The 22,193-nt window shown below is 51.5% G+C and overlaps 1 protein-coding gene across 1 annotated transcript; it reads right to left on the minus strand.

Moving 5' to 3' along the window:
* Positions 1-207: 207 nt before the first annotated feature.
* Positions 208-21,437, minus strand: gucd1 (guanylyl cyclase domain containing 1). Its single transcript, XM_072242794.1, has 6 exons — positions 21,139-21,437; positions 16,175-16,259; positions 9,625-9,790; positions 3,087-3,178; positions 2,189-2,430; positions 208-1,393 (listed from the first exon to the last, which is right to left on the minus strand). Exons 1-6 carry the CDS (start codon positions 21,428-21,430, stop codon positions 1,302-1,304), a joined length of 969 nt encoding a protein of 322 aa, XP_072098895.1. The 5' UTR covers positions 21,431-21,437; the 3' UTR covers positions 208-1,301.
* Between the last annotated feature and the right edge of the window lie 756 nt (positions 21,438-22,193).

Here is a 22,193-nt window from a genome sequence, read left to right on the forward strand (position 1 = left end):
ACGGCCATCAACGAAAGAAAAGGTGAGGCAGGTACTGCACAAGTCACAGGGGTAGGGAAGGAATGCAATAAATAATAGAACTTGTTTCGTCAGAGGACATCCGTGGGGTTGAAGGCAATCCTGGCTGGGCGGGGGGAGAGCTCTGTACAAACGAGCAACATTCTTCCCCCACCTGCTGAGAAAAAGACTGAGGAGATATCCAACCTGTCATTAGCAAATCACCTTTTAATTCAACCCATAACAGTGAAACTAATGTACAATAAACTGAAAAGCTTCGCAAACAGAGAGAACTGTTTCCAGACAAATGGCATCGAGAGCCACAGAACCAAATCTGAAAGAAATTCACAGGCGTATCCATCATCATCCTAATCACAATGTGTTCAATATCTCTTTTGCCATCACTCAAGTCCAGTTAGTGGTTAGACAGGGCCCGCCAAACTGAAACAAGGTGAGAATCAAGGCAGAGTCAACAATGGTGGTGAGACAGGTCTAGGGTACATGTCCTCTGTAAAAGGACAGACACATTGTCTAAACAGATCTGACACATCAGGAAAGGTGAAAGACCCATGGCATTGTGTGCTGGGGCAACTTGAGAATGTTTCCCCTTCCCTCACTCGTGGCTTGGGATGGACAATGCTCCATAGTGTGCCCGGAGCCGTGGAGGGGCAGCCGGTGCCATCAGGGTCCTGTCACTCCAGCTCTCCACCATGCAGGCACAAGGTTTCCCTGGTGCCTGGGCCTGTGAGTCAGGCAGACCTCAGCCATGTCACTAACTAGACACCAGCCCAACCAAAGATCCCACAGGAAGTACAACAGCAGCAGACAGAGTCAGCAACAGATTCTGAGTTGGACCACATCAATTCCGTATCAACAATCCCTCTCTTCCCTACGACTCCACCAAAATTCCAACAGCAGCATTCTGAGCGTGCAAAACCAAAGTGTTCACTGGATCTCAACTGATTTCCTTCTCAGAACAGTAGATTGTGGAACGAGCTTGACTCTTTTTAAACCAGTTTAGCTCAGTGTTGTGTAGCAGCAGGGCAGAGGATCACTGCAGAGGAGATGAGCAGCAGGAGCTGATGCATTACTGTTTCTCTCGGGCCCATTTCCTACAGGTTCTTTGGCACATTTCAAACAGAAGGGAAGGAACTCCCATAGGCAGTGGCGCAAAGATCCTTTCCAATTTATGGGAAAGAGGGGTGAGTTTGCGGGTACCATGCAGCTCTGGGGATTGGGCGCTCGCACAGCCATCATTAGAATGTCCTCGGAGCGGAGAGAGGGTCCTGTGGGCAGTGCTGCTGTCAGCTGTCCTTGTAAACAAACAGAATGTCTTCGTCTGTTCCATAGCTCATACGCGCCTCGTTGAAGTTACTCGTGGATGTGCAGCAGACCCCTATGAAACACAAGTTTGAAGTTAGATATTGCCCATGTTTAGCTCGTTCTAATCATCGTGGGGTGGGGGGGGGGGTCACAGTGACAGCAGAAACCTCGGATCTTTGCCAGGTCAGAAACGGATGAGCCTAACTCAGGAGCAGGAGGCAATGACCCGCACACAGGTCTCAACCCTGAACGTTCACCAAAAGCATCCACTAAAAATTAAAAGCAGCCTTGTTATCCACTTGTTATATTTAATGTCCAGCATCTCAGTGTGTGTAGAAAGCATGTATCACCAGGCTCAAGTACAGCCTTTATAAGACTACTGAATGGTCCCCGGGATGATAAGATGGACCTCTTGACCTCACAATCTACCTTGTCAAGACCTTGTACTTTCCTGTCTCCCTGCACACACAGCCATGCGTCTTGTACCTTTCTGGAATGTGTAAAGTGCAAAGCGAATGCAACACATCTGTTCAGAGTAACTCTGTAACTGTTACACTTCATTCTGCATCATTATTGCTTTTACCTGTACTACCTCAATGTAGAGTGGAATGATTTGAATGGGTGAACAGAATGCAAGACTGTGTGACAATAACAATAGATGCTGACTGTTCTGGTTGTTCTACGTGCCGCCACGATAAACAACTCCAAGATGTTTCTTCCCGTTCAACACTTCCACAGCACAGGAAGTAAAACTCCATCCATCGCTACATCTTTTTCACTGCAATCTGCGTGTGTGACCTGCTTATAAATGGTTCCCACACATCATGTACCACTAAGCTCCCTCAGTGAGAGTCTGGGCTCCACTTACTGTCAGCGTAGGCTGGGTTGTTGTAGAAGATGCAGCCCGAGTTCCTGTTGTAACCACACACCACAATGAAATGTCCTTGATAGTCCGGTTTCCGGCAGAAGCACTTCTGCCCAATGGGAAGGAGGCAGCAAAACTTGAGTGGGGCTGAGCAGAGGTCACAGATGAGCAGCACAGCGTTGACCAGGACCACCACCACGTGACCCTGGGCCAGGTGCTCCTCGATCTCCTGAATGGTGACAGACCTATCGTGGAGCAGAGAGAAATCAGGTCAGTCAGCACTGAGGTACCACAATACCCAGAATCCCAAGTCCAGGCCAGACTGTGAGCAGCACAGACAGAATGCCCTGCAGTTCGGTGCTCTGCGTCCCACCAAAGGGTGCTGATCACCTCTCCCCAGAGTCTGGCCGGCCGACAGCAGCTCCAGCACCTTGGCCGGAACAGCAAAGGTCTCTGCTTCAGACAGAGACTCCCCGTGCTCTGGCATCTTCTGTGATCTGCAGGCAGTCCATCCTGAGGACCACACCCCTTCAAAGTAAAATAAATACGTGTCCAGTTGAACTCTGGAGTGAACAGGCTGTCCCCAGAGCATCGTGGATGCCAAAATAAGTCGATTCAGAGAGAGGCAGATTCTGGTGAGTTCCCATTTTACCAGGAACCTCCTTTGATGCTACACTGTGAACTTCCCCGAGGCCTCAGCAGTGGAGTTAGTTTAAGACGGGTAAGCAGACTGGAGAAGTCAGGAGAGCCATACAGGTGACAGGGGCCATTAGTGTATGTGTGCTCAGACAAGCCGTGAAATTCTGAGGTGGGGAATGAGCAGAAACATCTCCGAGCCCCACCACGGGACTTGTAAAACAAACCAGCCTGGATTCAGCCTGTCAACCTGTGCACCACATACCTTTTCTCTACTTTAACACAGTTTGCTGCAGCGCCAGCAAACAGCTGATTTACCCGGTCCTCCTCGGTATCGAAATGCTTCCGATAGAAAGACTTGGAAAAGAAAAGGCCAGGGTCAGCACAATAAGGACAAGGGCAAGGCATTTAATCAAAAATAAAAACTAAAAATGCTGTAAACACACAACAGGTCAAAGGAACAAAGATCACATTTCATGTGGAAGAGATTTCACAGCATTTTCTGTTCTATGTTGTTAATGCTTGCTCACTGGCCAGGCATCCTGCGGAGAGAAACAATCACTGATCAGACAAGTCACACCAAACGGCAACAAATCCCCTGCCCAACCCCAGAAATGGAGAGGGCATGCAGTGGGAAAATGCTCCTCAATTAGACACAAATGTAAATAGCTAGGTGCTGGGAGATCAGAGTGCAGACCCCCTGGAAGACAAAGTACAAAGGCAAACTGCAGTCTGGGTGAACAGGAGCAGAGATTGACAGGAGCTGTGCTCCTGTGTTCACAGGCATCATTCAGAAACCAGCAACCATTCACAGTATGAAATAGAGTTAAAACTGAACCTCCCAAATAGTTGGCTCTTTCAGAAGACATGGGTTCCACCGTGACTTGGTCATATGGATTCTGAATGAGTTTGCCCACAGCAGACAGATGATAGTGGTGGGTGAGATTTATTCTGTCTGGAGGTCTGTAACGAGTAGCATTACTGAGGATTCACAACAGGACTTCTGCTGTTTGTGATACAATATACGTGTAAATGGCTCGGTTGAAAACATGAGTGGATTCGTAAATTTGCAGATAATCCAAAGACTGGTGCCGGTGTGGGTAGTGTAGAAGACTGCCAAAGGATATAAATCAGTTGCAGAAATGGCAGATGGAGTTTATTCTGGCCAAGCATTTTGGGAGGTCAAATGTACACAGTTAATGACAGTGCTGATGTACGAGGCCCTTGTTCCCTGAAGATAGCTCCACCAGTTGGTCGGGTGGTAAAGAAGGTGCAGGGCATGCCTGCCTTTATTAATCAAGGGATCCGTTCAACAATTGGGAAATAAGTTAGAGCTTTATTTAACTGGTTGGACTGCATCTGCAGTATGGTCTTCAATCCTGCTCACATACTACAGGAAGGATTGGGGGCTCAGGAGAGGGTGCAGAAGAGGTTCACTGGGGCGATGCCTGGAAGTGCAATCAGCAGAAGTTACAGACTTGGGTTGTTTGCTTCATGAGCAGCAGAGGCTGTATGAAATCTATAAGTTTATGACAGGCAAATATCCAGTTGACAGCTGTAATGTTTTTCCACGACAAAAATGTCTCATACAAGAGGGCATTTTAAGGTGAGAGGGGATAAGTTCAAAGGTGATATGTGGGCACGAAGTTTTTACACAGAGAGGTGCGTGCCTGCCAGGGATGCGGAAGTCAAATATAAAAGAGGTGTTTGAGGCTCCAGGATAGGCACGTGGATATGGAGACTGGAGCAACATGTATTTTGTGATTAGTTAGGCATTTAATTACTGCTTCAGTTAGCTTGCCACAACTTTGTAGACCAAAAGAACCTGTCCCTGTGTTGGATTGTTCCATGTTCCTTGTCCCACATGGGAGGCTGATCCACAAGTTGGATCACACAGGATCCATGTGAGCTGGTCACGAGATACGACTTTGGTATGGTGCAGCAGTCAGACCAGGGATCAGTCCTGTCTCCACTGTGGTGTGTCATCTCTAATAACAGTACTGATGAGGACGTAGGTGGCAAGACAAGTAAGTTTGCCGATGACACTGAAAATGGTGGTGTGGTGGACAGGGTTATCTGAATCCACTGTGAAAGTGGGTGAAGGGACTTCACTTGGACAAATGTGAATTGTTGCATTTTGGCTAGTGAAAAGAGGGAAGAACTTGCTTAGTCCTGGAGAGGGTTGTACCTGAATATATAGAGCCAACCACACCAAGATCTGGAGGAGCTCAGCAGGTCAGGCAGCATCTATGGATGGCAATAAACCGGCCACAAAGATACAGGAGCATACAGCTGTTATTGAATGGGACAGCACAGGTAGACAGAGCAGTGAAGGAGGAATTTAGCACACAGGCCTTCATCAATCAGAGCACCGAGTACAGGAGTTAGATGTCATGTTCCACCGAGTACAGGGGTCGGGACGGGGCGTTACACCGAGCGCAGGGGTCGCGACGGGGCGTTACACCGAGTGCAGGGGTCGCGACGGGGCGTTACACCGAGCGCAGGGGTCGGGACGGGGCGTTACACCGAGCGCAGGGGTCGGGACGGGGCGTTACACCGAGTGCAGGGGTCGCGACGGGGCGTTACACCGAGCGCAGGGGTCGGGACGGGGCGTTACACCGAGTGCAGGGGTCGCGACGGGGCGTTACACCGAGTACAGGGGTCGCGACGGGGCGTTACACCGAGTGCAGGGGTCGCGACGGGGCGTTACACCGAGCGCAGGGGTCGCGACGGGGCGTTACATCGAGCGCAGGGGTCGCGACGGGGCGTCACACCGAGCGCAGGGGTCGCGACGGGGCGTTACACCGAGCGCAGGGGTCGAGACGTGGTGTTACACGGAGTACAGGGGTCGGGACGTGGTGTTACACCGAGTACAGGGGTCGAGACGTGATGTTACACCGAGTACAGGAGTTGAGACGTGGTGTTACACCGAGTACAGGAGTGGAGACGTGATGTGACACTGAGTACGGGAGTTGAGACGTGATGTTACACTGAGTACAGGGGTCGGGACGTGATGTTACACTGACTATAGGAGTTGTGACATGGTGTTACACCCCGTACAGGAGCTGAGATTTGATGTTACACCCCGTACAGGAGTTGAAGATATTGGTGAGACCACATCTAGAGCACTGTGCACAGTCCTGGTCACCCAGCTAGAGAGGACATGATTAATCTGGAAAGGGTGCAGGAAAGATTCATGACTTGGAAACGGGTTGTATGGAGAGACTGGATAGGCTGGGGCTTTTTCACTGAAGCGAAGAAGACTGACAGGTAACCTTACAGAGGTGGCAAATACAACAGACGCAACGAAGAGGCTCTTAGATGAATGTGCAGAAAATGGAGGGAATTGGACTGTGTGTAGGCAGAAGGGAAGTGGTTTGTTTCATTCGTTTGGCGTGACATCGTGAGCAGAAGGTACTGTTCCCCAACTGTACTGTTCCGTGTTCTATATTGTCGTGATTCGCATTTGGTTATCAACTCAGCATTTATGCTGAATCAAGCCCCCATCAGTTACACTAGGGTTGTTACTGTATTGTCGTGGTTCACCAGCCGGAAACAGTGGGTATGGAGTGAGCTCAGACCCTTGTGTGGGTAGGGCTGCCCCTGCTGGAAATGACATGGAAATGCACCTCAGGACTGGGCAATCAGCAGAGGACGGTGTTACACTGTCGACGGGCACAGCGTCCAGCAAGGAGGGTGTTGCAGTGTCTACGTACACACCGTCCAGCAGGGGACAGACTTACAGTGTCGATGGGCACAGCGTCCAGCAGCGGAGGGACTTACAGTGTCGACGGGCACAGCGCCCAGCAGGGGAGGGAGTTACAGTGTCGACGGGCACAGCGTCCAGCAGGGGAGGGACTTACAGTGTCGACGGGCACAGCGCCCAGCAGGGGAGGGAGTTACAGTGTCGACGGGCACAGCGCCCAGCAGGGGAGGGAGTTACAGTGTCGACGGGCACAGCGTCCAGCAGGGGAGGGAGTTACAGTGTCGACGGGCACAGCGCCCAGCAGCGGAGGGACTTACAGTGTCGACGGGCACAGCGCCCAGCAGCGGAGGGACTTACAGTGTCGACGGGCACAGCGCCCAGCAGGGGACGGAGTTACAGTGTCTACGGGCACAGCGCCCAGCAGGGGATGGTGTTACAGTGTCTACGGGCACAGCGTCCAGCAGGGGAGGGTGTTACAGTGTCGACGGGCACAGCGTCCAGCAGGGGAGGGAGTTACAGTGTCGACGGGCACAGCGTCCAGCAGGGGACGGTGTTACAGTGTCGACGGGCACAGCGCCCAGCAGGGGAGGGTGTTACAGTGTCGACGGGCACAGCGTCCAGCAGGGGACGGTGTTACAGTGTCGACGGGCACAGCGCCCAGCAGGGGAGGGTGTTACAGTGTCGACGGGCACAGCGTCCAGCAGGGGAGGGAGTTACAGTGTCGACGGGCACAGCGCCCAGCAGGGGACGGAGTTACAGTGTCTACGGGCACAGCGTCCAGCAGGGGAGGGTGTTACAGTGTCGACGGGCACAGCGTCCAGCAGGGGAGGGAGTTACAGTGTCGACGGGCACAGCGTCCAGCAGGGGAGGGAGTTACAGTGTCGACGGGCACAGCGTCCAGCAGGGGAGGGAGTTACAGTGTCGACGGGCACAGCGCCCAGCAGGGGACGGAGTTACAGTGTCTACCGGCACAGCGCCCAGCAGGGGACGGTGTTACAGTGTCTACGGGCACAGCGTCCAGCAGGGGAGGGAGTTACAGTGTCGACGGGCACAGCGTCCAGCAGGGGAGAGAGTTACAGTGTCGACGGGCACAGCGTCCAGCAGGGGACGGTGTTACAGTGTCGACGGGCACAGCGCCCAGCAGGGGAGGGTGTTACAGTGTCGACGGGCACAGCGTCCAGCAGGAGATGGTGTTACAGTGTCGACGGGCACAGCGCCCAGCAGGGGAGGGTGTTACAGTGTCGACGGGCACAGCGTCCAGCAGGGGAGGGAGTTACAGTGTCGACGGGCACAGCGCCCAGCAGGGGACGGAGTTACAGTGTCTACGGGCACAGCGTCCAGCAGGGGAGGGAGTTACAGTGTCGACGGGCACAGCGCCCAGCAGGGGACGGAGTTACAGTGTCTACGGGCACAGCGTCCAGCAGGGGAGGGTGTTACAGTGTCGACGGGCACAGCGTCCAGCAGGGGAGGGAGTTACAGTGTCGACGGGCACAGCGTCCAGCAGGGGAGGGAGTTACAGTGTCGACGGGCACAGCGTCCAGCAGGGGAGGGAGTTACAGTGTCGACGGGCACAGCGCCCAGCAGGGGACGGAGTTACAGTGTCTACGGGCACAGCGCCCAGCAGGGGACGGTGTTACAGTGTCTACGGGCACAGCGTCCAGCAGGGGAGGGAGTTACAGTGTCGACGGGCACAGCGTCCAGCAGGGGAGAGAGTTACAGTGTCGACGGGCACAGCGTCCAGCAGGGGACGGTGTTACAGTGTCGACGGGCACAGCGCCCAGCAGGGGAGGGTGTTACAGTGTCGACGGGCACAGCGTCCAGCAGGAGATGGTGTTACAGTGTCGACGGGCACAGCGCCCAGCAGGGGAGGGTGTTACAGTGTCGACGGGCACAGCGTCCAGCAGGGGAGGGAGTTACAGTGTCGACGGGCACAGCGCCCAGCAGGGGACGGAGTTACAGTGTCTACGGGCACAGCGTCCAGCAGGGGAGGGTGTTACAGTGTCGACGGGCACAGCGTCCAGCAGGGGAGGGAGTTACAGTGTCGACGGGCACAGCGCCCAGCAGGGGACGGAGTTACAGTGTCTACGGGCACAGCGCCCAGCAGGGGACGGTGTTACAGTGTCTACGGGCACAGCGTCCAGCAGGGGAGGGAGTTACAGTGTCGACGGGCACAGCGTCCAGCAGGGGAGAGAGTTACAGTGTCGACGGGCACAGCGTCCAGCAGGGGACGGTGTTACAGTGTCGACGGGCACAGCGCCCAGCAGGGGAGGGTGTTACAGTGTCGACGGGCACAGCGTCCAGCAGGGGACGGTGTTACAGTGTCGACGGGCACAGCGCCCAGCAGGGGAGGGTGTTACAGTGTCGACGGGCACAGCGTCCAGCAGGGGAGGGAGTTACAGTGTCGACGGGCACAGCGCCCAGCAGGGGACGGAGTTACAGTGTCTACGGGCACAGCGTCCAGCAGGGGAGGGTGTTACAGTGTCGACGGGCACAGCGTCCAGCAGGGGAGGGAGTTACAGTGTCGACGGGCACAGCGCCCAGCAGGGGACGGAGTTACAGTGTCTACGGGCACAGCGTCCAGCAGGGGAGGGTGTTACAGTGTCGACGGGCACAGCGTCCAGCAGGGGAGGGGAGTTACAGTGTCGACGGGCACAGCGCCCAGCAGGGGATGGAGTTACAGTGTTGACGGGCACAGCGTCCAGCAGGGGAGGGTGTTACAGTGTCGACGGGCACAGCGTCCAGCAGGGGACGGTGTTACAGTGTCGACGGGCACAGCGTCCAGCAGGGGAGGGAGTTACAGTGTCGACGGGCACAGCGTCCAGCAGGGGACGGTGTTACAGTGTCGACGGGCACAGCGTCCAGCAGGGGACGGTGTTACAGTGTCAATGGAAACATCGTCCAGCAGGGGACGGTGTTACAGTGTCTATGGACACAGCGCCCAGCAGGGGACGGTGTTGCAGTGTCAATGGAAACATCGTCCAGCAGGGCAGCGTGACCTCTGGCCAAAGGAAAACCGGAGGCACCGCAGGGAAAGGCAGCAATATCGTGCAGAAGGAAGCGCTGGGATGCACCCGACTTCGAGCAAAGTGGAGCTCACCTGGTATCGATAGCCCTTGTCAACGCCCAGTGTCTGTGTGCAGAACCTGTGTGTGACACCGAACTGCTGCATCAGGTAGGCCAGGTCAATGGTCCAGACACTCTCACCCAACTGTAGTCTCCAGCAGGCGGTCTGAAACTCCTCATCGCTCACCGGGTGCAGGTACCTTCAGAAAGGGCATCAGAGGCTGGGGTTTACCAGTACGCCTCGCGCGCAGAGTTACCAACCAGACACCCAGCTTGCATGACCACCAACACAATGATTGAATGTGCTAAAAAAAACCATGCCTTAGGAATGGATCTCCTTCCAACGAGAGAAGGGGGTCATGCTACAGAAAATCACAAAACAGACACCGTAATGTAGGAATCACCTGTGAGTTTGTCTCAGGGAGAAGGAAGGATGAATTTGCAAAACAAACTACACAAATGCAGGAACACTACAGCAGTCACATCTGGAGAGCTTAACTGAGGTACAGTCTGTGTAGAAGACCCCTGCTTTTATAAATGAGGAAGTGGAAGGCTGAGTTAGTAATTTTGCAGATGACGCAATGGCTGGTGGAGTTGAGGGTAGTGTAAAAGGTGACGAAGGGATATTGGTAGGATGCAGAGCCAGCTGACAAGTGACATATAGTGTTCAATCTTCAGGTTTACTTCATTGATCCTTCAAAGTTGCCATGCAAGTTGATAGGGTTGTTAAGAAGGGGTGTAGTGTGTTGGCTGTAAGGTCATGTTACAGCTCTATAAAACCTTGGTTAAATGATATTTGGACTATTGTGCTCAGTTCTCATCCCCTCGTTATAGGAAGGATCTGGAAGCTTTAGAGAGGGTGCAGAGCAGGCTTACCAGGATGCTGCCTGGATTGACCAGCATGTCCTAATGAGGACTGGTTTATCTAGTTTATCAAGCCAGGGCTTTTCACTTTGGGCAAAGGAGGATGAGAGGTGACTTGATAGACGTGTACGAAATAATAAGAGGCAGAGATTGAGTGGACAGCCAGAGACACTTCATCAGGGGAGGAATTTACTTAGAGATACAGCACGGAATGGGTCCTTCCAGCCCTTTGAGCCGCACAGTCCAGAACCCCCCGAAAACCCCGATTGAACCCTGACCCAATCACAGAGACTAGGAGAGAGCAGGTTAGTTCACAACAGGGGGACGGGAACAAGTGCAGAGAGACAGAGGGGTGTAAAACGAGGGTAGAAGCAAAAAGTAGTAAGGTGAAAAGTAAAAGTGGCAGGCCGGCAAATCCAGGCAAAAATCAAAAAGGGCCACTTTTCAACATAATTGTATAAGGGCTAAGAGTGTTGTAAAAGCAAGCCTGAAGGCTTTGTGTGTCAATGCAAGGAGCATTCGTAACAAGGTGGATGAATTAAAAGTGCAGATTGTTATTAATGAATATGATATAGTTGGGATCACAGAGACATAGCTCCAGGGTGACCAAGGATGGGAGCTCAACATTCAGGGATATTCAATATTCAGGAGGGATAGACATGAAAGAAAAGGAGGTGGGGTAGCATTGCTGGTTAGAGAGGAGATTAATGCAATAGAAAGGAAGGACATTAGCCGGGAGGATGTGGAATCGATATGGGTAGAGCTGCATAACACTAAGGGGCAGAAAACGCTGGTGGGAGTTGTGTACAGGCTACCTAACAATAGTAGTGAGGTTGGGGATGGTATTAAACAGGAAATTAGAAATGTGTGCAATAAAGGAACAGCAGTTATAATGGGTGACTTAAATCTACATATAGATTGGGTGAACCAAATTGGTAAGGGTGCTGAGGAAGAGGATTTCTTGGAATGTATGTGGGATGGTTTTTTGAACCAACATGTCGAGGAACCGACTAGAGAGCAGGCTATTCTGGACTGGGTATTGAGCAATGAGGAAGGGTTAATTAGCAATCTTGTCGTGAGAGGCCCCTTGGGTAAGAGTGACCATAATATGGTGGAATTCTTCATTAAGATGGAGAGTGACATAGTTAATTCAGCAACAAAGGTTCTGAACTTAAAGAAGGGTAACTTTGAAGGTATGAGACGTGAATTAGCTAAGATAGACTGGCAAATGACACCTAAACGGTTGACGGTTGATGGCAAGCATTTAAAGAATGCATGGATGAACTACAACAATTGTTCATCCCAGTTTGGCAAAAGAATAAATCAAGGAAGGTAGTGCCCCGTGGCTGACAAGGGAAATTAGGGATAGTATCAATTCCAAAGAAGAAGCATACAAATTAGCCAGAAAAAGTGGCTCACCTGAGGACTGGGAGAAATTCAGAGTCCAGCAGAGGAGGACAAAGGGCTTAATTAGGAAAGGGAAAAAAGATTATGAGAGAAAACTGGCAGGGAACATGAAAACTGACTTTAAAAGCTTTTATAGATATGTGAAAAGAAAAAGATTGGTTAAGACAAATGTAGGTCCCCTACAGACAGAAACAGGTGAATTGATTATGGGGAGCAAGGACATGGCAGACCAATTGAATAACTACTTTGGTTCTGTCTTCACTAACGAGGACATAAATAATCTTCCAGAAATAGTAGGGGACAGAGGGTCCAGTGAGATGGAGGAACTGAGCGAAATACATGTTAGTAGGGAAATGGTGTTAGGTAAATTGAAGGGATTAAAGGCAGATAAATCCCCAGGGCTAGATGATCTGCATCCCAGAGTGCTTAAGGAAGTAGCCCAAGAAATAGTGGACACATTAGTGATAATTTTTCAAAACTTTTTAGATTCTGGACTAGTTCCTGAGGATTGGAGGGTGGCTAATGTAACCCTGCTTTTTAAAAAAGGAGGGAGAGAGAAACTGGGGAATTATAGACCGGTTAGCCTAACATCGGTGGTGGGGAAAATGCTAGAGTCAGTTATCAAAGATGTGATAACAGCACATTTGGAAAGCGGTGAAATCATCGGACAAAGTCAGCATGGATTTGTGAAAGGAAAATCATGTCTGACGAATCTCATAGAATTTTTTGAGGATGTAACTAGTAGAGTGGATAGGGGAGAACCAGTGGATGTGGTATATTTGGATTTTCAAAAGGCTTTTGACAAGGTCCCACACAGGAGGTTAGTGTGCAAACTTAAAGCACATGGTATTGGGGGTAAGGTATTGATGTGGATAGAGAATTGTTTGGCATACAGGAAACAAAGAGTGGGAATAAACGGGACCTTTTCAGAATGGCAGGCAGTGACTAGTGGGGTACCGCAAGGCTCAGTGCTGGGACCCCAGTTGTTTACAATATATATTAATGACTTGGATGAGGGAATGCAGCATCTTCAAGTTTGCGGATGACACGAAGCTGGGCAGCAGTGTTAGCTGTGAGGAGGATGCTAAGAGGATGCAGGGTGACTTGGATAGGTTAGGTGAGTGGGCAAATTCATGGCAGTTGCAATTTAATGTGGATAAATGTGAGGTTATCCACTTTGGTGGCAAAAACAGAAAAACAGATTATTATCTGAATGGTGGCCGATTAGGAAAAGGGGAGGTGTAACGAGACCTGGGTGCCATTGTACACCAGTCATTGAAAGTGGGCATGCAGGTACAGCAGGCGGTGAAAAAGGCGAATGGTATGCTGGCATTCATAGCAAAAGGATTCCAGTACAGGAGCAGGGAGATACTACTGCAGTTGTACAAGGCCTTGGTGAGACCACACCTGGAGTATTGTGTGCAGTTTTGGTCCCCTAATCTGAGGAAAGACATCCTTGCCATGGAGGGAGTACAAAGAAGGTTCACCAGATTGATCCCTGGGATGGCAGGACTTTCATATGATGAAAGACTGGATCAACTAGGCTTATACTCGTTGGAATTTAGAAGATTGAAGGGGAATCTTATTGAAACGTATAAAATCCTAAAGGGATTGGACAGGCTAGATGCAGGAAGATTGTTCCCGATGTTGGGGAAGTCCAGAACGAGGGGTCACAGTTTGAGGATAAAGGGGAAGCCTTTTAGGACCGAGATGAGGAAAAACTTCTTCACACAGAGAGTGGTGAATCTGTGGAATTCTCTGCCACAGGAAACAGTTGAGGCCAGTTCATTGGCTATATCTAAGAGGGAGTTAGATATGGCCCTTGTGGCTAAAGGGATCAGGGGGTATGGAGAGAAGACAGGTACAGGGTTCTGAGTTGGATGATCAGCCATGATCATACTGAATGGCGGTGCAGGCTCGAAGGGCCAAATGGCCTACTGCACCTATTTTCTATGTTCTATGGATCTATAATTTACAATGACCAATAACCCTCAGACTGTGGGAGGAGTGGAACGCCCGGGGAAAGCCCACAAGTTCTGCGGGAAGAACGTACAAACTCCTTACCAACACTAGGGCTCTGAACTCCATTGCCCCGACCCGTTAAGAGTGTCGTGCTGGCTAATCAAGAGGTCAAGAGGATTGGAGGGAAGTATAAAGGACATGTCAGAGTGGAGGGTAACTGGAACACCCTGCCAGGGTGGTGGCAGGTGCTGACACAACAGGGGCTTTTAAAACTCTTAAATGGGCACACTTCAACTCAATCTTTGTTTCTGACCTGCACTTTGTTTTCCATTTTACTTATGTAAGGGGGTTTCGTCTTTTATGTTACTGTGTAGGCTAATTAAAATGGCTTCTTTGTTATGTTGTTATACTTGGGAATGCTTCTTTGTTCTGTTAAACGCTGAGAAAGTCCTTCCCGCCAGCTGTTTGTTTTGTATTATCTATTGGAATGAGGACGAATGAACCAATTGGGATAGTTGTTATGACTTTGGTGTATCTGGAAGATTTGTATGCGCGGGGTTTTGGGGCAGAAAGCGGGAGAGAGAGAGAGAGAGAGAGAGAGAGAGAGACAGAGGATGGAGCAGGTGCTGTGAGTCCGCTAACGAGGTCAGACCCCGAGGAGGGTGTTCGGCGAGGAGACGGAGACTCGTGTGGGGCGTCTGGTTGACCACCGTTGGTGGTCCCAGGCGGCCAGTCGAGGTGATCCAAGGGATCGCAGGGTGAAGAAGATGGGTCCTGAGCTCCAACTGTTTGTGCACGAAGAGATTGAACTTTGATAAGTGTGGCACCTTTTATTTTCCTTTTATATTTTATTCTCTCTTAATTATATAGTTCCAGTAATATCTATAAACTGTAAGTCATTTAATCGTATCTGGTGTATTGTCTGTTATTTGGGTGGGGTGGGGTACATCACACAGCATCCACACAAACTAATTATCCAGTTTGGCAGGGCCGAGGGCTATTTCCCTAGACGACAGTGAGCCGAGTGACCCTCAGGCTGACCTGGGGGGGCTACACTTATTATATTATTTATTTTTAATTTTATTTCGAGATAAGCATGGTAATAGGCACAAAGGGCCGACACGGCCCAATTACACCCACCTGACTGACTAACTGGACATTCTTGGATTGTGGCAGGAAACGAGAGCCACTGGAGGAAACCCACACGGTCACAGACAGCGACGGGTCGCTGGAGCTGGGGGCAGCATCAAGCTTACATGCGCCTAAATATTTTAATATTCCATTAACTGTTTAGTCCATTCCTCCTTCCAAAACGTATCTGCACACACCTGTGATCTGAAAACTTTATCTTGTGTCCAATATACCTAGGTCATTAACAACTTTTTAAAGGAGGAAACAGCACAGTCCCCACACTATCACTCTAATAAAAACAGAGATGGTCTCTGATACTCCCTGAGCCAGGTCACATCCGTGGACGAGGAGCAGAGTTAACATTCTGACAGAGGGTGTTTGATATTCCCAATACTTTGTTTTTATTTTAGATCTCCAGTACATGAAACTTATTTTTAATTTACAAACTACCATTTACACACTGTTGCCAACTTTCTTTTCAGACAGGAAGCTCTTCCCCCCCCCCACCCACTTCTGAAATGCTTTACTTCCTGAAAGGTGGCAAATGTTTGCAAAGCAATTAGGACACATCAAGTATAGTCACTATATTCTGTGAATATAAAGAGCCAAAGAACACTACAGCAAAGAAGCTGGCCCTTCGGCCCATCTCGTACGTGCTGGACAGTTAATCCATCCAGTCCCACCGACCTGCACCTGGGCCATACTCCTCCCATCCATACCTGTGCAAACTTGTCAAACATTGAAACCAGTCTCACACCCAGCACCTGCACCGGCAGCTCGTTGCGCACTCCTGTCACCCTCTGAGTGAAGAGGCTCCCCCTCATGCTCCTCTTAAAACAATTCACCTTTCACCCTTAATCCATGACCTCTAGTTGTAGTCTCACACAACCTCAGCGGAAAAAGCCTGCTTGTTTATAAACAGTGGACATTTTGGGTCGAGACTTCATGAAGGGTCTCAGCCCGAACAGTCGATTGTTTATCCCCTTTCCTCGGTGCAGACTCGTGCTCAGTTCCTCCGGTATAGTGAATGTCTTCGTCAGAGCTCGAGGGGAAGGACGTGGAAATGGAAATGGGTGAAAAACAGCATGGGTTTGCAGTGTGGTTGGAGCCTGGGACCGGGGAGGTGCTGCCGGGGGATGCGATGGGAGACCTGGGCAGGGTGGGATCAGAGAGTTAACACCATGAGCCGAGTGCTGAAACCCCTCACCGATTCTACTTACTGCAGCACCATTCTGGAGCAGGCAAGTCCACAATCCCAGTGAAAGGACTGCTGAATGACAGGCACGTTCAACCGAACCAGGTCACCTGCGGGGCACAGGAGAAGGCAGAAGCTCAGGAAAGCCACAACATCCGACTGACTGCTCAGCTGCAGCCAGGACGAGCACCACCATTCCACAGGTTGTGACGCTGCTCACCCACTCTCGGCCTTCGGCCCCACAGCACACCCCACCCCAAGCCCACTAAATGTACACCCAAGAGAACTTAAAACCCAAGTGTTGCCGTGGAAACAAAGAAAGGATCAGCAAAAGTTAATTATCAAGAGTGTGTGTTGCTTGGATTTCCATCATCTGCAGATTTTCTCCTGTTTGTGACTGGATTACCACACTGCGAAGTCCCTTCCATGCATGCTTACCCCGAAGACGTTGAAATCTTCCCTTCGATGGGAATTCAGTGAAACCCTCCCTCACTGCTCACCCCGACCCGCTACCACAGCCACGTATCCTTCCTGGGAACACGTCTCCGCTGCCAGCTTGTACCGCACGGTTTCCAAATCCGTTCTCACTCCTCTTGATTCAGACCTCCTGAGGACCCCAGGTACTCACACCCCATTGACTGCTTCTCCCACCGCGTTCTACACACCACGCTTTCCGCCATGAGGAGGTACGCGGTGTCCCTACCCCAGACACTTCCACAACTCGGGGATTCTCTCTCCGCCGCCTGTAATGTAATCTTCATCCCCCGCCGGATCTGCGCTTTCAATCGCCGGTTCTTTAACTTTCTCACGTCCGACAAGGATCAGAAGATCGGCGTCTACAGACTGCGGAACCTGCTGACTGCCAACGCCTGCAGGCCTGGATGCCCAGACCTCAATCCCTGCTGCTGATCTCAACGGTTCCAACAATCCAGAGCATTCGAAACCCGGACTCCGTCGCCAACAACGCAGGTTCCAATGACCTCGGACATCGCCAAAGTGCCGATTGCGCAACCTCCAACTCCGACCCTGGCCTTGACCTCCAGGCTGGGTCTTCACGTGCTGCCGCTGAAACCCCCCCGTCTCCCCTTCCCCCACGCCACTCCACAATCCCGTCTCTCTCAGCCCCTACCTTGGGTCCTCAGAGACTCCATCTCCTTCTCACCCCACCTTCCCTGCACACCCTGAACTTCCCCTCTCCTCAAGACACTACCAACCCCTCCTGCCCTCTCCGATCCCAGTTCTCACCCACGCTGGGTCTTCATCGTTCCCCCCGACCTCCTCCTCTCTGAGTCAGAACGGTCCGTCCTCCGTAAGGGGCCGAGCGCCCACAACTCACTCAGTTCAGTGCCCGCCACAACGCCCAGCTCTTCTTCTGTAGCCTCTGTCTCCAAGTGTACTTCTTTGGCAAGGACTCTCCACCCTGCACTGATGACCCCATCTCCAGCCCTCCTCCTCTTCCCAGACACCCCGCTCTGGTCTGGATCTTTTCATTGCTAACTGTCAGCCAGATATCAACCGTCTCCACCTCACCACTTCTCTCTCCACACTCAGCTGTCCACTCTCTCCACACTCAGCTGTCCACTCTCTCCACACTTACCCAAGCATCAGCAAACCCACAGGTCGGGGGGGGGGGCGCGGTGCTGTAGTAGCCTGGTGACAACCGTCAGACACCTCCTCTTACTTGCCCCTCCATCAGGATCCCACTAAGGAGTACCAGACCATTGTCTCCCACACAGTCAACAAACCCACAGGCTCTCACAGCTACCCGGACTAAACCTGTAAGCTTATCTACTGACGTATATCATAAACCCACTGATTCTCACAGCTACCTGGACTATACCTCTTCCCACCCTGTTACTTGTAAAATGTCATCCCCTTCTCTCAATTCCTCTGTCTCCGCTGCATCTGCTCTCAGGATGGGGCTTTTCATTCCAGGACGAGGGAGATGTCCTCCTTTTTTAAAGAAAGGGGCTTCCCTTCCTCCACTATCAACTCTGCTCTCAAACATCTCTCCTCCATTTCACGCACATCTGCTCTCACCCCATCCTCCCGCCACCCCACTAGGAATAGGGTTCCCTTGGTCCTCACCTACCACCCCACCAGCCTCCGGGTCCAACATATTATCCTCCGTAACTTCCGCCACCTCCAACGGGATCCCACCACTAAGCACATCTTTCCCTCCCCCCCTCTCTCTGCATTCCGCAGGGATCGCTCCCTACACAACTCCCTTGTCCATCCCTCCCCACTGATCTCCCTCCTGGCACTTATCCGTGTAAGCGGAACAAGTGCTACACATGCCCCAACACCTCCTCCTCCCTGTCTGGGGCCCTGAATGGTGGTGAGGGAGGGAGTGTAAGGGCATGTGTAGCACTTGTTCCGCTTACAAGGATAAGTGCCAGGAGGGAGATCGGTGGGGAGGGATGGGGGGGACGAATGGACAAGGGAGTCACATAGGGAGCGATCCCTGCAGAAAGCAGAAGCGGGGGGGAGGGAAAGATGTGCTTAGTGGTGGGATCCCATTGGAGGTGGCAGAAGTTACGGAGAATAATATGTTGGACCCGGAGGCTGGTGGGGTGGTAGGTGAGGACCAGGGGAACCCTATTCCTGGTGGGGTGGCGGGAGGATGGAGTGAGAGCAGATGTACGTGAAATGGGGGAGATGCGTTTGAGAGCAGAGTTGATAGTGGAGGAAGGGAAGCCCCTTTCTTTAAAAAAGGAAGACATCTCCTTCATCCTGAAATGAAAAGCCTCATCCTGAAATGAAAAGCCTCATCCTGAGAGCAGATGCAGCGGAGACAGAGGAATTGAGAGAAGGGGATGGCATTTTTGCAAGAGACAGGATGAGAAGAGGAATAGTCCAGATAGCTGTGAGAGTCAGTAGGCTTATAGTAGACATCAGTAGATAAGCTGTCTCCAGAGACAGAGACAGAAAGATCAAGAAAGGGGAGGGAGGTGTCGGAAATGGACCAGGTAAACTTGAGGGCAGGGTGAAAGTTGGAGGCAAAGTTAATAAAGTCAACGAGCTCAGTATGCGTGCAGGAATCAGCGCCAATGCAGTCGTCAATGTAGTGAAGGAAAAGTGGGGGACGAATACCAGAATAGGCACGGAACATGGATTGTTCCACAAAGCCAACAAAAAGGCAGGCATAGCTAGGACCCATACGGGTGCCCATAGCTACACCTTTAGTTTGGAGGAAGTGGGAGGAGCCAAAGAAGAAATTACCAAGAGTAGGGACTAATTCTGCTGGACGGAGCAGAGTGGTGGTAGAGGGGAATTGGTTAGGTCTTCACCAGTGAGTCTGTTGGGGTCACCTACTGTATCCGGTGCTCTCAGTATGGCCTCTTGTATATCGGTGAGATCTGACACAGACTGGGAGACCGCTTTGCTGAGCACCTACGCTTCGTCCGCCAGAAGAAGCAGGATCTCCCAGTGGCCACACATTTTAATTCCACTTCCCATTCCCAGATATCAATCCCTGGCCTCCTCTACTGTCACGATGAGGCCACACTCAGGTTGGAGGAACTGCACCTTATATTCCATCTGGGTAGCTTCCAACCTGATGGCATGAACATCGATTTCTCGAACTTCCGGTAGTGCCCCACCTCCCCTTTCACCACTCCCATTTCCCTCTCTCACCTCATCTCTGGTGATCCTCACTCTTTTTTCTTTCCTCCACGGCCTTCTGTTCTCTCCTATGAGATTCCCCCTTCTCCAGCCCTGTATCTCTTTCACCAATCAACTTCCCAGCTCTTTACTTCACCCGTTTCCCCCCCCCAACCCCCGGTTTCACCTATCATCTTGTGTTTCTTCCTTCCCTCCCTCCCCTCCTAACTGACTCTTCATCTTTTTTTTTCCCCAGTCCTGCTGAAAGTTCTCAGCCTGAAATACTCTTTTCCATGGATGCTGCCTGGCCTGCTGAGTTCCTCCAGCATTTTGTGTTTGTTGCTTGGATTTCCAGCATCTCAGGTTTTCTCTTGTGCGCAAAAGTCAATGCAATATCCTTACAGACAGTCAGAGAAATTAAATACTTTTATGACTCCCCGGAGCAAACCACTCAGCAAAGTATGAGACGGAACGTGTAGGTAAATAAAAGGAAAGAAACTATGCCAGAAACTTTAAAACCCATGAATCGCAATCTCTCACACTCAGGGTCTTGAAGGAGGAGGAAGTGGATGCACTGGACGGGAGTTTTTTTAAAAAACCATGTCTCAAACAGCTGCACGGATCAGAAAGTAGCCACTCTAACAATAATTTAAGAATGAGAAGGAAAGTAGGGAACTACATACTAGAAGTACAGTAAATGTTAAAGATGTTATTTTTTTAATGTTTCTTAATTGTACCCATGATTTTTTTTGTGTTCTATGGCTGAGCAGCAGTGAACCATCTGACTGGCTTGTCAGAGTTCTCTTTGGGAACTCGCTGACTTGATCAGCATTTCTGATCTGGCTATTGTTCACGATGGCATTTAATTAAAAAAAAGTGGTGAAAGGGGTTTAGAATTGAGTGAAGCCAGCAAAGATGTGTTGTGAAGTTACAACTAGAAGAGGGAGGACTAATGATTAAACCTGATAGCGGTTGGGCGTGCAGAGACTGTGATCAGCGAGGTGGCAGCGCAGCTTATGAGGAGGACAGGGGTGGAGGTGTTCTGGTCAGCACTGCGGGCGTGCTATGTTGCTACCAGAGTGCGGGCTGCCCCCAGCTAACGCAAACGATGCAATTCACTGTGTGCTCCGGTGCAACAGGACAGCCAAGTGCCCGGACATGGAAAGCGGCTGTGGGGGTACGGTGAGACCACGCCCTGCAGAGATCCCCCGGTCACGGGGGAACTGCCCCAGCGGCGACGGTAAACACTCGGGCCTGCGCTCTCTGCCATTTGAAAGAGCGAGAGTCAGATTGCGATCGGGACCCAGCGGCTTCCTGCCGCTCCCATGTTTGAACCGATTCCGGGTCCCCGCCCCGCCGTTCCCCGGGGTCGGACCTCCAACTCACTGGATAGGATGTTGGGTTCACTCGGCTTCATGGCTGCCGCCGCCACAGCAGCCCGCCCGCCCGCCCGCCCGCGGGAAGATCCTCCGCCTGGCACCGGATCGGGGGAAGGTCGCGCCGGCGGACCGCCGGACGTGACGCGCGGCGCCGCGCTGCAGTCTGGGAGCCAGGAGCGCGCAATGTCGATCGGGGTGCCCATCAAGGTGCTCCACGAGGCCGAGGGCCATGTGGTGACTTGCGAGACCAACACCGGAGAGGTGTACCGGGGCAAGCTGATCGAGGCCGAGGACAACATGAACTGCCAGGTGCGTGGTGCTGCGCGGGCGGATCTCGGGGCCGCTCCGGCAGCCGCTGCAGGAGCTGGCTGAACCTTCAGCGTTGCATGCAGTTCTATAATGGTCGCTCCGTCACCGGAGGGTGCAGAAGGGCTGCAGGGAAAGGTTGCACAAGCCTGTGTTGGTTACTCTGCAGTGGTGGAGGCTGAGGGCAAACCTCTTCCGTTTAGAGGATTATGAGGGGTAGATATAGACAGCTGGTGCCTTTTTTCCTGCGGTTAATGTATGGGAGGCTGTGCATTTGGGGTGAATGGGGATAAGTTGAAAGGAGATGTGACCAGGTAGTACCACAGAGATGTTTCAGAGGCGCTTGGATACGCACGTTAATGTGAAGCGAATGGAGGGACGTTGTGTAGTCAGAGGGATTACTTTAGCTCATCGAACATTATGGGCTCAAGGGCCAGTTTTGCTGTATTGTTTCGTGTTTGATTGAAGCGTAAGTCAGATGTACCTGCATCACAGTGAAATAAAGGGAACTGCAGACGCATGAGAGAGGAGCTTGCCCGGGTGGATTGGAGGAGGATACTGGCGGGGATGGCAGCACAGCAGAGATGGCTGATGTTTCTGGGAATAGTTCGCAAATGCAGGATAGAGATATTTTACAGAGGAAGAAGTTCTCAAATGGCAGGGGTAGGCAACTGAAGCACTGTATAAAGGCCAAGGAAAGGGCATATTAGGTATCAAAAGTGAGTGGGAAGTTGGATAATTGGGAAGCTTTTAAAA

The sequence above is a fragment of the Mobula birostris genome, chromosome 25, assembly GCF_030028105.1.
Source record: "Mobula birostris isolate sMobBir1 chromosome 25, sMobBir1.hap1, whole genome shotgun sequence".
Lineage (NCBI taxonomy): Eukaryota > Metazoa > Chordata > Chondrichthyes > Myliobatiformes > Myliobatidae > Mobula > Mobula birostris.

Excerpts from the sequence above, each read along its gene's own strand:
- gucd1 (XM_072242794.1), bottom strand. The coding sequence starts at position 21,430 with ATGTTGTCCTCGGCCTCGATCAGCTTGCCCCGGTACACCTCTCCGGTG. Across the intron at positions 9,791-16,174 it reads TGCTCCAGAATGGTGCTGCA|GTACCTGCACCCGGTGAGCG; the intron begins GTAAGTAGAATC and ends CCCTTTCTGAAG. Across the intron at positions 1,394-2,188 it reads CAACCCAGCCTACGCTGACA|GGGTCTGCTGCACATCCACG; the intron begins GTAAGTGGAGCC and ends TGTGTTTCATAG.